General features: G+C 39.0%; 1 protein-coding gene across 5 annotated transcripts in view; it reads right to left on the reverse strand.

Moving 5' to 3' along the window:
- Positions 1 to 16,511, reverse strand: part of PH4alphaEFB (prolyl 4-hydroxylase subunit alpha-1) — a 144,037-nt gene that overhangs the window by 3,924 nt on the left and 123,602 nt on the right. For all 5 annotated transcript variants that reach the window (XM_046609106.2, XM_046609105.2, XM_046609108.2 and 2 more), the window contains 3 exons: positions 1,717 to 2,039; positions 1,445 to 1,612; positions 865 to 1,037 (listed from right to left, as the gene is read on the reverse strand). In XM_046609106.2, coding sequence (XP_046465062.1) covers positions 865 to 1,037; positions 1,445 to 1,612; positions 1,717 to 2,039 — 664 coding nt within the window. The remainder of the gene's footprint in view (positions 1 to 864; positions 1,038 to 1,444; positions 1,613 to 1,716; positions 2,040 to 16,511) is intronic.

A 16,511-nucleotide genomic window follows, 5' to 3' on the forward strand; every position in this document is an offset into this window, starting at 1 on the left:
TTTTCGAAATTTTTAACTTTTTGAGACAATTTTTGCCTAGATTCAATTATGACCACTGCGTGGAAATAAGAAGTTACCGCACGGTATTGCACAAAAATTATGCCTATCTTCGAGAAATCTGAGAAAAATTTTAGGAAAGAAAATTGTGATAATGAGAAACGGTAATGAGAAACCTGAAACCTTTTCCAGTACCAATTGATAATGAGACTGGTAATAAGAACTCGCGGAATAAGAAGGTGGACGTTTTCTCAAGTCTTTTCGTCAAGAGTTCGTTGATTGAATGTCAAGAACATACCGCCAACTCCCGACTAATTGCTTGGATCACTTAAAAATTTTCTCGCCCACTCTACGAGGCATGGTTAGTAAGTAATTTCACAGACCAAATTCATAGCCTATTACGCAATAACATTCAAAAAGTTTACGAATACATTCTCTATCAACCTGAATAGAAATAATGCATTTCCAAAATCCTCTCACGCTGCAAATCATCAATTTTAAGCCATACGTCAATTGAAATTGACTTGAAACGATGTATTTGATATGTTTTGTGACGCAACACGTAGAGTATGAAAATTTTGCATACATGTAATTTAAAAAAACTTCCGATGTAATCTAAAAATGCCTTCATATAAAATGAAAAAGGACAGAAAAAAGTACAGAAACGTTTAGGTAGATCTGATAATAATAAAAACTCACTTTTCAATCACTATGAAAGTTACAAATTTGGATACATTGTTTTTCGAACTTATGTATACGTGCTACTTGACGGTTAACAGTAACGTGGGTAATTTTCCGAAGTGAAACAGGATAGAAGGAGCTGAAAATTGATTGTTGTTGCAAGTAAAAAATGTTTCCTTCATTCACCTGATCAGCTGGAATCGCTTCTTCCTGGCCGTCTTCGCCACGCTTCCGTCTTTGCTGGGTAATTTTTTTCTGCATTTCCTCTTGATAGTACGCGCGATTACCTAGAGCACGCTGATGGGTCGGTACTAGTTCAAGAAGTTCGTTAGTCATGCTGAGTGCGCGGGCGACGTTTCCTAGTGGATGAAAGATAGTTTATCGTCACGATGATTGCTCCTCGCAATAAAATAACTAGAGAACACACATGATGCACGGAGTCGTGGGATGTTTCATGCAGATGGGGATGACGTGACGAAACTTGTGCGCGTCAGAACCGAAAAAAATTACAGTTCATTTTTTCTTGTGTCAGGGAAAACTTGTACTTTACAAAATCGCCATTATCCTTAACGTTGGATGTTATCTAGGTAATTTACGTCATGCCGTTTTGTTATTTTAAACATTTAAAAGTGATATTTTTCGCTGTACTTTTCATTCGTTCAACTATCTTTATCCCAAAGGCTTTATAGTTCTTCCAACTAGAATCCCTCCCTATATCGTTTCAAATAAAGCAAAATGACAGAGAGCGAATTTCCCCCCGTTTTACCTTGCATGTAGGTCGAAAATGCGAGATACTCCAAAATGTCGGGTTTCGTGGTCGTAGTTCTATTGTGCTCTTCCTGGAGACGGTCCATGGCTTCCTGCATCCATAACACCGTGTGGTAATAGTCAGCATTGTTGTACGACTGCCTGCCTAGTTCGAAACAGTCCCCGGCTGCGAAACACGGTAAAGAAATTGAGTAATTGAGTAAAAATAATCGATTATACTCGATTAATTGGGAAAAAATAATCGTTCACTTTTGGTAATTCTTAACTCACCGCTGAGACCAGTGCTGTACTGAACTCCGTTAAGGACCCCCCTGGCAACGTGGGCAGTGTCCAATTTATACGTGTCCTGAAGCCTCATAAGCGCGACCGCAGCTCCGTTGAGATCCTCGTCTGTAGGGAACTTCAGGTCGTTCCTCGAATTCGTTATGTTACTGACGAAAGCCTTTCCGACGTCTTCGGTGATTAGTTCTTCGATCCGTTTCCAGTCGGTTGTCAAACGCTTCACCAGAAGATAAGCGTTTATTGGATTCGACAAGTACTGCTGGATGTTCCTCGACGCCTCCTCATGTTCTCGCGCGTAATCCTCGACATTTCTGTAATTGCAGGATTCCCAATTAGCTATATCTGCGAATAAAACGAGGTAACGGGCTTTCGCTTTTCATCGTTTTTGACGCGGTATTCGATTGGCGCAGCGTGAAGGAAAATGCACTCCTCAATTTTCAGATATATGCTAACTAGAAAGCTCAAGGATCATTTCAAAGATATTGCAGCTTTTACGCTGAGAAAAGTAGGTATCTAAATATAAATGCATTCTAAGTAGAAAGTTTCGAGACTATTCAGACGATTCTTTCAGCCGTAATAATGTGCGTACCACAGAAATTGTTCATGTGAGTAAAAATTTTTGTCAAATATAAAATATTACGCTAAATCTAAGTTTCCCAAAAAAGCGTTAGATGATGTTTACAAATTTTTGACTGATGGAGAGTATCAGACCTCTGGGACATGGATTCCGCTCAAACTTCTAAGATCGTTTCCTTGATCTAAAACACGAAGCCTACGTACGTAGTTTTTTTCTCTTCACTGCGAGTAAAATTGATAATATCGGCAGTTTGATGAGTGAAATTCTATAATAAATTCGACACATTTTTAACCTGACTATACATCCCATACACCTTTAAACGCCGATCTTGAATTAAGGAACTTAACGGCATGGTTTTCATCGCGAATGTTGTGCAATTTTTATGTTAATTTGGGGAGATAAAACAGGGTAGTAGGTACACAAGGGTTTGACTCGATCAAACAATACGGGGGAACGCAGCATGGGATTTTCATCGAGTACATTAAGGGTTTTGAGGAGATGATCGGGCTAAATGAAAAATGAAGTGCTCGGAAGACTGGCTCAGGCCGAATATATATAATATACAGATTCTGCAGCTTTCACGGATCAAGGATAGGAGGATTTACGAGTATAAGGCCATGAATCGCGATGATACCTTCCCTTTTATTGGAGAATCCAATAACGGTCCATACCTATTTTTACTTATTTTTTTTTTCTTGTAATAAAACCCGAGAGATGATGGCCGTGAACGATTTTTCATAACGCCTCTTTACTCGCTGTCTATGTATGTATGTATACATATTATGTATCCGTCCGATACTCATCGATCTGTAATGTATCCCATACATTTGCTGCATACCAAATACGGAAAATACCCCATTTGAAAAAATTTCATACCTATAACCACTTTTTCCGAGCAATTAAAATCTGCAATCCGATGCGAAGAGATTGAAAACTTGTTTCTGTCAACTTTCCCCGTTTTTCCCCACAAAACGCTCAACAATATTTCATACTCCAGAGGTATAATTAACAGACTTGTTTATACCTACCGTTTCCGAGAAGTCTTCTGTACAGATACCGAATGCTTTGAATAGCAGGCAACTATCGCTTATCTATATGCATATTGTATAATAATGAACAATGAGCTTTTGATACGTTTTCGGTGAAAGGGAGGAGCGAATACGCGTAACTAAAGCTTCTTGGAGAATTGTGATTTGCAGATTCGGCCTTGGCAGGGGATCGTTACGTCATGATTGTCTTTGTTCGTAAAAAAAAAAATATCTGCTGCTGCTGCTGCTGCGAGCATGAACAAATCCTAAGATATTTTCATGACGTTAGCGTACTCGAACACGCTACGTCGAGCTTTCAAGCCCCATGTGTTTAAACGAGAAATATTTTCCAAATTAAGGAATACTACCCTACGCGTAGAGCCAGCAAATAAATTGCGCCCCCCCAGAGACGTTACAGCGGATATCGAGTTTCATGCCAAATGCAATGAAGAGAAAAATTTCTCCCGCCCCCATGCCGCTCATCAGCTGACGAACACATTAATTTCGTGCAGAATTGAGTTGTTTACGGCTGTCGTCACTGAAGCGAGACGTTTTAATCACAAGCCTCTATTCCTATCGATTTTAGTTTCCTCTTTTACTGTTTATTTTTTTACTTCTATTCCATTTTTCGTTTATCATTTTGCCCTTCGTCCTACCGTTAGCGCGTATAACAGCTCGCATTTGCGATCGCAACGAGTAGATATAACATTCGGTTGCCGTACGTGTAACTATAAAACCCTATATAAATAACTAACTGTATCGAATTTCGATTCGAATCAATTTATTTTTTTCAGGTTGGATTTTTAGGACTCGTTAAAAAAAAAAAAAGAAAAAATACTTTTAAGGGTAAAAACATAACCGCGAGAGATTCGAAATGATGGAAAATTTGAATTTTGCAGACGTATTTTGAGGTTTTCTGCATGTTATGATACTACTGTATCTGCATACTCAGATATAATGGACATTTAATATGTGGACACGCTCGCAGAACTCGCATTCGAGGTGAGAAAATTACTTTGCAGTACGGAGTTCAATTTGAAACGGGCAGTGAAATGCTTACGCGGTAAAATTTGTTTAGGACGAGATGTGAAATTTAATTAAAAAGCTTACTGACCGGTATGTGTTTACACATGTGTGTGCATATTATAAAACAACTGGCTCGCGGGTTGTAAGCCATTGTTGCGTGTACCTATGTACTTTCATGCAAAACATCCCGTACATTCGTCCCGGTATCGCGGGTATGTTTCGTTTTTATTTTTCTGTAGAGCGCCAGGATAGCTGACGAAAATGATTTAAAAAATGTTGACATGAAAGAGACACAAAAATTGCTAATTGTAAGACTGTAAATTACTTGCACTTCGAATAATGTCACTCAACTGGTTTGACCACCCTTGCTATAAAGGTATTTTCGAGATTTTAATTTTCTGAATATAAATTATTAGTTTTTATGTCAGTTACCTTAGACTCAGCGTAAACAGATTTGGGCTTGTTCAAGGCAGACGCTCTAAGGTGACTTCGGCTACTGGTCCAACAGCATTTACCCCATAATCGATGGTGGCATGACGATAAGCCGCATGGAGACCATAGCGTTCGTTTGTAGGGCCACGAGTAGTAGCATTCAGATCAGCCAATGTCGTTAATTCATAGGAACATTCACATTGCTGCTTGGTAGTGTTTTATGTCTCGTTACCATGCTTTACAAATCCCATCACAGAAAGTGACAATTCCTTCGGTCGACTGTGACTCGGTGATAACAACGACGAGTCGAAGATATCTGTGCACAATTACATCAGACTAGACGTCGCAGACCCCGGGTATGCATCGTTTAAAATCAACGATGGTGTGTAAAAGTATCACACAATAATCGCGAGTGAGTACAGAGACAGTGTTCCTTCTATTTTGAAAAAACGTGTATAAGCTCATCCAGCGAACACAAAAAGTTCGAACGTGGAACTAGCATGGCAAGAAATATGGCACCGTGACGTCGACGCAAGAGGCAAAGAGCTTCGCTGAGTTGCAGGGTCATCGACTCATAATTAACTCTGTCGTCAATTAACGGCTAAATTAATTGAAATTGCGTTACGAAAGTGGCGAGGAAGCTTTCCGCGCAGCAATATTACCCCGAAGCTGCGGTAGTACGTAATAATTATTCTTGGGAAAAGAGAGAGTGAGATGAAGTTTTAAGGGTGTGTTAAACGATCTTTCCGTACCGTGGCCGGATTTATCTACTCCCGGACAATGTCACTGCGCGTGTGAACTGTGATAATAGGCCCACCTTGTCCAAATTAAAAAAAAAAAAAAAAAAAAAAAAAAAAACGTATCGACTGCAACGATATTTGGAAAATAAATAACATGCGATGTTACTACCCGGTCAAAATAATCTGTAGTAACTTATTACCACTTTAAATGATGGTGAATAAATGTCGGAGGAAAAAGGTTGACATGTTTCTGGAATTTACTCAACTTTTCAGTGGAAATCCGAATATCTCAAAACCTTATCGTTCTTGTTTCGTTTAAACGAATACTTTATTCATAAGCAGCTAACGTGAATTGGGTATAAGAGGTACTGTTAGTGACAGACCTCACAGCCGGAAACTACAAGTACCAAAACTTCCTTTTGTACTAGCTATAGGTCTCACAGTCACCCTTCTCGATAGACTCAAAAACAACATAGAGGGTTCGGGGTCGATTTAACGACGAATAACATGGCCACCAGATACGAAACTGTACTTCAGGGTTTATTGGACAGGCTTTAAATTCATTCGATCAGTAATTATTCAACGCTTGTGTCAACTTGGGTAACTTTCGAACGGTTATCCGTTCAACACGGGTCTCGTCGCGAGCAGAATCGGAGTAGGCCCTAGGATGACGTGTACAGGTACCATCTCACCTGAAATCATAGTTCAGTACCTGTACTGTTTTAACAGCAAGCCGCGTCGGTTTCCCGACACGGCTACACCAATTTTGTGTGATTTGTTATTTATTTTCAAGTGTTCTTGATCCGCGGACTGTAATAACCACGCTGGTTTCCCAACGTGTCAACCACCCCGGGTCAAAACCTCAACCACGAGGCCCCGGGAATAAGGCCAGCGCGAGAATCCCCAACCGGTCTTCTCGTTTGTGCTCTCGCATCTAATTACTCGATCACTGGTACATTAGAAACACGATCCAACGTCATTTAATAATCAAATCGATCATTATGAGCCTCGATTCGTCGAGTTGATAGCCCCACGTTCACACTGTTCACTGTATCACTCTCGCACACGTAACGAGCTACTGTCAACAAGACTCACGTGTTTTCTCTTCCTAGTTTCGACTAATACTGATCTGGTTTTGGATTCTTCTCCGTATTCTCCTCTCGCTTGCTCTCGCGGGGATTTTGAGAACTTTAGACCGTATTGTCTTGTTGACCACTCGCCGTAGTGTGCGCGAGATTAGCGTACTTGGCTTCATTCACACACACATCGTAGTATTATGATACATTCCGTCCCTTTACTAATCTCTAGGTGATGTATAGCGGTCGTTCACCCCCTCGCCTTACCATACCTCTCTGTTATTACATATGGTTTCAAGTAACGCTCGTCCAAACTGTAGTGCTATTCAGCACACTTCTTCATTTTTTACACATTCTCAGGTTGAGTTCGCGATAAACATTGGATTCTAACTTAATAATCAGATGGGTCAATAATGGCCTGTGGCAATGGACGTTTGCCAAATTTTAGGTCATAAAGCACTGGTTATGACTGTTGTTTATCTGTCTATGTATTGGCATGCGTCGCCAACATGTACATCAGCGTAGTTTCAATACTCAAAAAGAGCTTGAACAACAATGAGAATTATTTGGGATCTCGAAAACGTTTGGACGGATTTTTATCAGCAGCTACACCGTTAAAAATTATTGTGAATTTACTTCACATTTATCGTACAAAAGAGTTTTCCAATTACGAAATCAGGTTGCAAATTTACAAATTCGGTGTGGCGACGTAAATTACTATGTATTTTCCTTAAATTTGCGATAAAAATGTTTGATTTTACCAAAATTTATAAGAAAAACACAAAAAAGTAATTTGAATGAAGTAAATTGCGCAGTAAATTCATTGTATTTGTAAATTGAATAAACATTGAACGTACGGTGAATTCACTGTTCCGTATTCGAATAAAACTTTCAATCCAGAAATTTTTAACAGTGTATGCGCCAAAATCCGACCGGGCGATAAGGTCTCCGGTGAAATACCATCGTGGACGTTACCAGAGTCTCTATTTAGGAGAAAGAAAGCAACACAGAGTCGAAGGAGACAGAGAAGGACACGGATCGCGAGGCACCGAATAACATCCCTATAAATTTCTACAGATCTAATTATCGTAGTAATTTCCAAGAACCGAATCCTCGAACTCCTCTTGCAGCTAGGTGAATATTTCAGTTTGCCACGTACAAAAGTTTGTCTTTTTATTTTACGTTTAGTATGTTTACGTCAAATTGCACGTGTGTGGATAAACTCTGTCTGTATATGCGCAGTGCATTGGCGGATAGAAATGGTTGCACTGCTGGCAAAAGCCAATATTTAGTTTCGGTTTCCAATCCAGATTCACTTCTAGACTCTGGAAAATCGCTATAAGTTACCGAGGAAACAAACTGCTTTTGCACACTGCCTTATCGCAGTTGGTTACCACTGCATACCAACCCATGCTTTCGGGTGGGGCCATTTTTTCACTCGAGTATTTTATACGGGGTGACCGTTACACAGTTGAACCTGTAATTTCAAATCAGAATTTTTTAGCGTTTCATGTAGGCTACGTTTTTTTTTCATCTAGTCGAAGGTACTACATTTTGTATTTCTGAGGTAGCCACGGTCCGATGTCATGTAAAAATTAATTTTTCACAAAATAGTGAGATGAGAAATGTTATCGAACTCGTAATCTTGGGAAACAAATCTAAAAATGATACACGATTATCAAGGACCGTTCTCGCCATATGGCGCATTGGATGATCAAGAAATGTTTAGAAATCATCATTTACATTATTTCGAACAATGATGTGAACTGATGGCTGGCTTCAGCTTACAATCGATGAATAGTAGAAAATATGAACGAAATTCAATGCTGAATATCCTTATAAAAGTGGGTGGTGGCCTCGAAGAATTTTTCGCATAAATTTGAAACGCGTCATTCTGAATTCTTGAGACTAGCAGCTTGAGATTTCTTGTATCAGATTTGATTAGAAAATTTAATTAGAGGTGATTTCACGGTGTTGAAATTGTAATACCATACCGCCTTCCGTTGGTTCGTTCGCGCACAGACACCCTATTTATATCCGAAACTGGTTGGGTTCGAGAGTTTTGCAAATTTAGGACGGGGAAAGAAATTATGCGGCAGGTATCGCTCCGCGGCTCAAACTGATGCCTGTAATAACTGGAAAATCTATTCGACAACGATCTTTGCTCACCTCGATACACCTTCAAGGCATCCAACCCACACACCTGTATCTAACACCGCGTTTTGAGCGAGAGAAGAATCACTTGATGGAGATTTGGTTTTTACCCGTGTGTGAAAAGCGTGACGGAAGCTTGGGACAAAGAGCTTTCAGGCTGCCTGGAGTAACTAATGGGAATTGCGAATAGTTACGCGGCAGAGACAACTGAGCAAAAGGGTTGCGTTAATTAAAGGTGTAATTTTAGCTACCCAGATTTTTTGCTTCCAGCCCTCGAGCTATCTTGCCGTACATCCCACATGAAGAAGTTTACTGGAGGACGAGGGCTGTAGAGAATCCAGGAGGTATTTAAAATAATTTAAGTGACAGCAAAAGCTGCTCGCGGTCTTCGTATTATTATCTTGCATTGTTGTAGCCTGAATTGCATGACTATATTACGAACATTAGGATTTGCTTATTCGTTTAATAATTGACGTTCTTTTTAAAATAAAATCGTCCGTAGATAAGAAGACAATCATCTTTTGCTACTTAAACTTTCCGGATGGGATGAAAGTTTGCAAAAATTTTATGTACATAATTCAACGTAGAACTTATCTTTAATGTATCAAAGAAATAGTTTTAAGAAATAGATTAAAGTGATAACGATTTCAAAAGTTTCATACGCTGTTTCGAATCCTGGGGACAGAGAGGTGTAAGACAATGTAAAATAATTGTAACAAAAAAAGATTGCGCGCAAACAATCAACCACATTTCATAGAGATTGACAGAAACTACTTATACAATATGCGTGCTGAAAATACAGATTGAAAGTTACCTACAATTCTAAATGTTTGTACAGAGCTTGTGACGGAATTTGTGACCTATTATGAACGCTGATATGAATTAAGTTTAGAATGCTCGGCAGTTCTCAAAGTTATCGGGATCCCGAAAGGGCAGCATGCGGTGATTCTTCGTAAAAAATAGGATGCCTATCATTAATAGGAGTGGTATGACCGATAAAGCATAATGGTTTCCTTCCCTGTACCGTATTCACGAGATAATACAGTCGTTATGCCGTAAGAGGTAAAAGAACGAAAGAGCTTTTTTGCGGCGAAGAGCTGCTTAGGTTGAGTAATGAGTTCTTGCAGGTTTTTATTATTTTTTCAGATGAAAATTCAAATCCCGCCGGGAAAATTTCCCGGCCTAAGAATGATTATAAAAGTATTTTCGAAGCATAAAAATTCGTCCGTAGTCATCGTTCGAAAGGAAAAAAACTCTCGAGTCTGTTTCAGCAATAGCTATTTAAATCTATATGCATATCTACATATATCTATAGGGCTTTTCGCGTGAACTTAGTAAACATTTGACCCTGACATTTTTCAATTTTATAACGGATGTTTCCCATGTTAGTACGACCCGTGAACGCCCTCCAAAAATTCTCAAATTTTTTCAATCACTCGTCCTTAGCCTATGAATTTTTAAAACCATCTTAAAAACACCCAAATCGATTTTTTTCAAACAAGGCATAAAACATTCCGTTCTCGAAATGAAATATTTTTACCCAAGACCCAGAGTGGAAGGTGGCTTTTTTTGTATTTTTTATCATTCTTTCTGTAATATATTTTCAATCTCCGATAATATGATACTCTCTGGACTAATACTAGTAATAATACTCGTAATGGGTAACAATTTCACTTAGACGATAAAAACTGACTATAGCATCCACTTAAGAACAGACAAGAAAGTCAAATTCCTCAAATAAGTCGAAAATTGTTACTTAATTTCTGTATAACAAATCACATTACTTGGCCGTATCTAGTGTTTCCCTATTTTTCAAACTTGACTTTTGACCGTTGACCAGAGCGATAAATTTTTTCGTACCTGTAACGGCACAACTTGATATTCCCCAGACTTTAATTTCCGTGCACAACACGCAGTAAACGAAACTTTGCTGTGAATGATAAATACTTGATTCTCCCATTGTCTACCCTGAAAATGTTATCAACGTATATTATGCGCATTATAGGTACGGGGACGCTTGGCGGCGGCGCCAGGCGTCGGCAGTTGTGCCGATTGACCTTATCTGTCGAATAAATCTCTCCTTTTGCGGCCTGTATCTCGGCAATTCTACCAACTAGTCCAATGTTGTCGTGAACCCTATTTTAGTGTCACTTCTATTTCTACCCTCGAGTTTTCGTAGCCTATCGTAAATCGTACATCTCGTACGTACACGTATACATGTATGTACATTGGTGCCTCATCATGGACCTTTGCTTCAATTGCCAAACGAGACCTCCTTGCCGAGATGATGTCTCGCTCGTGGCACCGAGAGGTCACGAGCTCACGATCTTGTTGTTATTTTAATTATAACTAGCTTTAAAACCCTCGCTCGCTAAAGCTCGCTTGGGATCGGATGCCTAGTGTAACTGGTTTCTGTGCTCATGCGATCGCTTACTCGTTGTCAGTGTTTTACCATATGACATAGTTGTAGGTGAGACTGGGGCACGATGGACTCGCCAAAAAATTCTGGTATTTGCTTCGCAGTATACAGAACGAACACTGTCTTTGTGCATGTGACGCGAACCGAATCTGTCCGTAAGATTTTTCCTATACAATGTTACAAATGACGTATACACGTGCATGTAAGTATAACGTACTGTTATTTTATGACAATAAGTTTCGTCAAAAAATACCACAGAACAATCGGCTAAGTGCTAACAGATTTAAAACACGACGCACAACAATTTTGGCTCTAATTGAACGACGTTATTGTCATGTATTCCTATTTATACTATGCCAACCACTCACCAATTACAATTTCTTGATCCTGGTCGTTCGGTTTTTTTTTCCGAATCGAAATGTCATCTGAAGCGTGCATATTGGTTTGATGGTACAAAACTTGACGTTTTCAATAATCAAACTTGTGAACTTGAAAATTAGTCCTGAAACTCTAATGCCACTAGTTCAAGGACCTGGACATCCAAAACCACGGAGCGCTTGTCCTAGAAGTCGAGTTGCAGCAGGAAACGGACCCGGAGCGCAGGATCCAGGAGGTAGAGAATCCGGTACTCGAAATTTGCGTAGCGCGATTCTCATACGTCCGCTCTGCCGCGCGGTTGTTTCCAGACTGAGGAATTCGGCAGATTTGGCTAGCTGATTTTCGTCTATATAGATCGATGACGTCAGGAGAAAAAAGAATTGTGACGTCATTTTCTGAACATCCGAACATCCGAACATCTAAGGTTTGGTTTCGAACTTTAATACTACGTGTGATGTATGATGTATGATATGATGATGTATGATGTATGATTACGGTAAATTTCAATTTCCTATATCTTCTTCATTTGTTATGCCTCCTTTCATCTCTTTCCGTTTCTCAGCATCAAACTTGGTGGGAATCGCCATGGATCTTCACGATATCTTCTCATTGAAATCATTCCTGGCAGGCAATTCAACGCAATTAAAACGTCCCTATCCTTGAGGCCCCAAACATAAGCGTGAAACCTCGAAGCTGTTCTTACACCAACTTCTGGAGGACTTCTAACGAGCTTATATACCTAGTGATAGTGTCCGATGCATGTCCGTACTAGAACGATGCAAAAAACCAAGGGGCCAGAGTCATTCTTTACTGATGATGCGTGTGCACATCCCGTTGAGAGCCGATGGGGGTTTAACCAGCTATACGGGGTTCTATAAGAAGACAGTACAGCCCTAGTTCGTGAAAGTGACTTGATGATCGTCTGATAGCTGGCTTGAGAGCGACATTCTAACGAACTTTATGTATCTGATGTAACGAAAGTAGCCTCTCACCCCCGTACATTTAAATAAGGAAATGAACCCTTGAAGATAAATGCATGTCAAAAATAGATGCATTGCTGGGTTGCTACATGAACCACTGTTATTGTAAAAACAGTCAGTCTCAAGACTTGAAAAAAATAAAATAAAAAGAAACGTAGATCCTTCGGAAATGGTTTAAGATAATCGTTATCCTGTAAAGATGAGTAATCGATTTTTATCGGTTCTTAAACGATCGTGACATAAATTTTTGATTTTATGGAATTCAATAATAATCACGTTCGGAAAAAAAAAAAAAAAAAAATTTGAACTCCTTGCTCTTCGTCAAAAGTGTAATATATTTGCAAGAGCTTACAGCGAAAAGATAATTATAAGCTTGACTGTTTCGCAGCTTTCACAGTTTTAGCCCATCTTCACTTTCTACCTATACCATGTAGACCGCGATATATTTCTGCCACCTCCTGGTATAGCAATGGGTTAAAAGTTAGGTAACTAACTTTCGCCGCCGGTTAAATACGATTCCGACATTTTTTACAGCAATGAGATTCCCGCGGTTAATTCGCGCGTATTATAGGTATGTGCATAGCTGTGCGAGCACGAGGAAAATACTTTCACAGAAACAGTCTGTTCAATTACTTTTTTGCTGCATTTCACATTTTATCAGGTACTTCCCCACTCGCCAATTTTACTCGCGAATCTGCCCGGAATTTTGATTCCGTCATTTTTATTCTTAGGCACGGTCGTAACACGTAGTGCCTATTGAATTTGTGATCGCGAAAAACGTCAGCAGGCAAAAAAAAAAAAAAAAAAAACATTTATCTGCTACTACATTTATCGTCATGTGTGTGTTTGCGCACCGCAGAAAATGTTGTATCCTGAATTCCGGGAAGATGGTTTCATAGATTTGGATGAAACTTCACAAGCTTTTACCGCTTCCGGTTACTGGATGATTAATTCTTCAACTTTTCAATAATTATGTCATGCATCGTAAATTACAGAGAAATAGGTTGACCGACTTGGAAGAAATTATAGTGAGACACGATGTATACGGTTAAGAAGTGTAACGAAACTTTTGAAACTTCTATTATTTCCGGTTACGTGTATCTTCAATTCCGAGTAAACAACCGAATCGATTCGATAAAAATTTAGGAAAGAAAACAAATATTCGACGAAGATCCCACACAGTTTTGTTGAATATCTGTCATCTTCTGATTACGAAATGGTGGTAGCTCGACCTCTAGAAAAAATTTGCAATTCTCAGAATTTTGCACCGTTTCTTGTAAAATTTGGGACACGACCTTTCTCTTTCAATTCAACTCGTATCTGTTTCTCTCTCCCACTCGAACATCCAACAAACTAAACTGAATTATTTAGAACTAGAAACGCGATCATCAAATCGTGCCTATTTCAAAAACGCTAAACTTTTTAGCCCACCTATCGAGTATCGCTTTTTCTTCATCTCTGTATTTCACACGTTAATCCTCAACAGAAGAAAAAATAAAATGTGCTCTGCACTATTTGTCCGATTTTCCAATCATCAACAAATTCCTGCTCCCAGAAATTTAAGTGTCCACCGTTTATTATTTACAACCTTACCACAGAGTTTCGTCTGTTAAAATTTTGCAAACTTAAGAGTACTTTTTTTTACTCGGATTTTAAAACACATGAAACTTTTTACGTGGAAATTGTTTTATGAGGATTCTTACCATGTTTCCAATCATCTCTAATAGTGTCGGTTACTCTTTTGTTGTGAAAGACGGAAGCTCAGGACAGTGGTAAAGGCAAAAACAAAAAAAAAAAAAGAGAAGAAAAAAAAAGAAACTAGTTAGTAAAATGAAAGTTCGATTCCCCGGAAAATTTGGTACGAAAATCAGGTTTCTTTGGAAGAGTTGGTGATGCCCGTTAGCCGGCGAACGGTACTGAAACCGAATGGGTCAGGTCCCGCCGACTTCGAGTCCTTTGAGCTAGAAGGATACTTGGTAAAATTAGCATCGAAGGGTCACGCGTATGAAAGGTCCGGAATTTGCATCCGAGATGAGGGTAACTCTGCAGGAACGTGAAAGTCGAGAACTAGTTGGTGGGGTGTGGGATCCTGTCGCATTCGCCACTTACATTAGCCGAACCATTAGGATCGCGGGATGGTATGGTGAAAGGCGGAAATAGAGTGAAACGGAAGCTCGGAATTCAGGGAAAGGGCTCTTCGCTTTGCGACTAAAAGCAGCCCGAACCTGGCTATCAAACCGTTCGCAAATCGTGCAACTGTTCAATTTCTGGCGGACCTATGTAGGGCACGACAAAGAACTAATCTGAAATCAATTAATCGGTTCTACTAACCACTAAAATGGAATATGTAAAAATTAAACGTCTACTGATAACAACAACGATAACGCCAATAATAATATCTTAAAAATTCGGTTTTCGGTGGGTCTCTACTTGTCGCAAGTACACGTAATTTTGTCGTAAGTTTTGAACTTTCAAAAATTTCAAAAGGGTTTTTCAGGGTGTCCGAAAAGCTTAATTTTCGAATTGTACACGCTTGACCATCCATCCCGTCAACTGAATTGTAACATTACAGAGAAGAAGAAATGCGACAATGAACTAATTGTAAGTTTAATTGTCAATTTTGTTGTAACCTGAAATTTTTTATAACTAATTGTGCATGAAGTAAAAAATACATTTTAATCAAAAATAAATATTTGAATTGGTTGTGAGTTTATTCATACTCAAAGTAATCATATTTGTGGTAGACCATGCATTTTGCGTGATAATTTAGTCGATTAAACGTAAATTATCGCACCAGTAACTCATACCCCTTTTTCTTCTATTCTACTTCGAATCAATTATTAATGATTTAAAGTGAAAGCAATTATGTTCACGCGATAGGGGGGCCCGATATAGAATTTTGCCAAGAATAGTTTACGGTTATGTAATTTCGTTCAAACATTTTCACGCATTTCGGATTTCTCACATAATTGGAAAATTTGATTTTCGCATACAATGACATAGAATTAGTTGAAACTACCGAACAAATTTAGCCTAAAATTTTTACTTTATTCTATACGACCAATGGAGTTTCCTCCAGCAAGCGTAAATTGTTGTCGTTATCACTGCAGTTTTTCTTTCTCACCGTTATGTAATGTATCATTTCAATCCGCAGCAAAGTACTGTATTTTCCATCGCCCACTTTTCGATTAGTGTAAAACTACAGTCGGATATTATCGGCCATTTGCACGTGTGAGACACACGCTCATTTTTGTAACACCTGTAAGAGTTTTATTTATAAGAAGCAAAGGAAGTATTTAAAATTTGGGTTAGGAAACTTACACTCAATTACGCAGTGCGTAAAATTCAGTTATTCGGAAGTGCGCACGCGCTAACGTTGTTTTACCACACTGTGCGGAAATGGGAACCTTTACGCGCGCTTCATAAGCTTCGAAAATCGAACTTTCTCAGCAGGTGAACGCGCTTTATGTGTGCACTGCACGTGCCTCTATATACGTCCAGGAAGCCATTTTCTGACCGTCCATTCGTTTGATTTCACAAAACGTTCAATTCTACCGAAATAGTAATGGAACTCGGGGCGACGCGACGCGTCGCTTACACCCCTATAACTGAAAGACCCTCGTTGAATTAATGGGCATTATTATATCGTCCGTGAAATCGCAAATCGATGCTGGTCTTTTTGGCTGAAAGCTTCCGTTTATCTACAGTGGCTCAAATGTTGGTAATTTTTTTTTTGTCGTTTCTTGTCTTCGTGAGTTCATTCTGATGTTTCCGACTTTATTATTGTTATTGATATTATCATTGAGTTGTCGTTGCCACTGTTATCGTTGTCACCATTGTAATTTTTCTGGTTCTTAGTGTTATTGTTATGGGTCTATGAATTTTGAAAAATTCATTGGTTTACGAGATAAATAGTTAAAATAGGGTTTTTCCTTCATATAACGAACAAATTCAATTTCGGTAAATGGTGGAA

The sequence above is a fragment of the Neodiprion pinetum genome, chromosome 1, assembly GCF_021155775.2.
Source record: "Neodiprion pinetum isolate iyNeoPine1 chromosome 1, iyNeoPine1.2, whole genome shotgun sequence".
In the NCBI taxonomy this organism is placed as follows: Eukaryota; Metazoa; Arthropoda; class Insecta; order Hymenoptera; family Diprionidae; genus Neodiprion; species Neodiprion pinetum.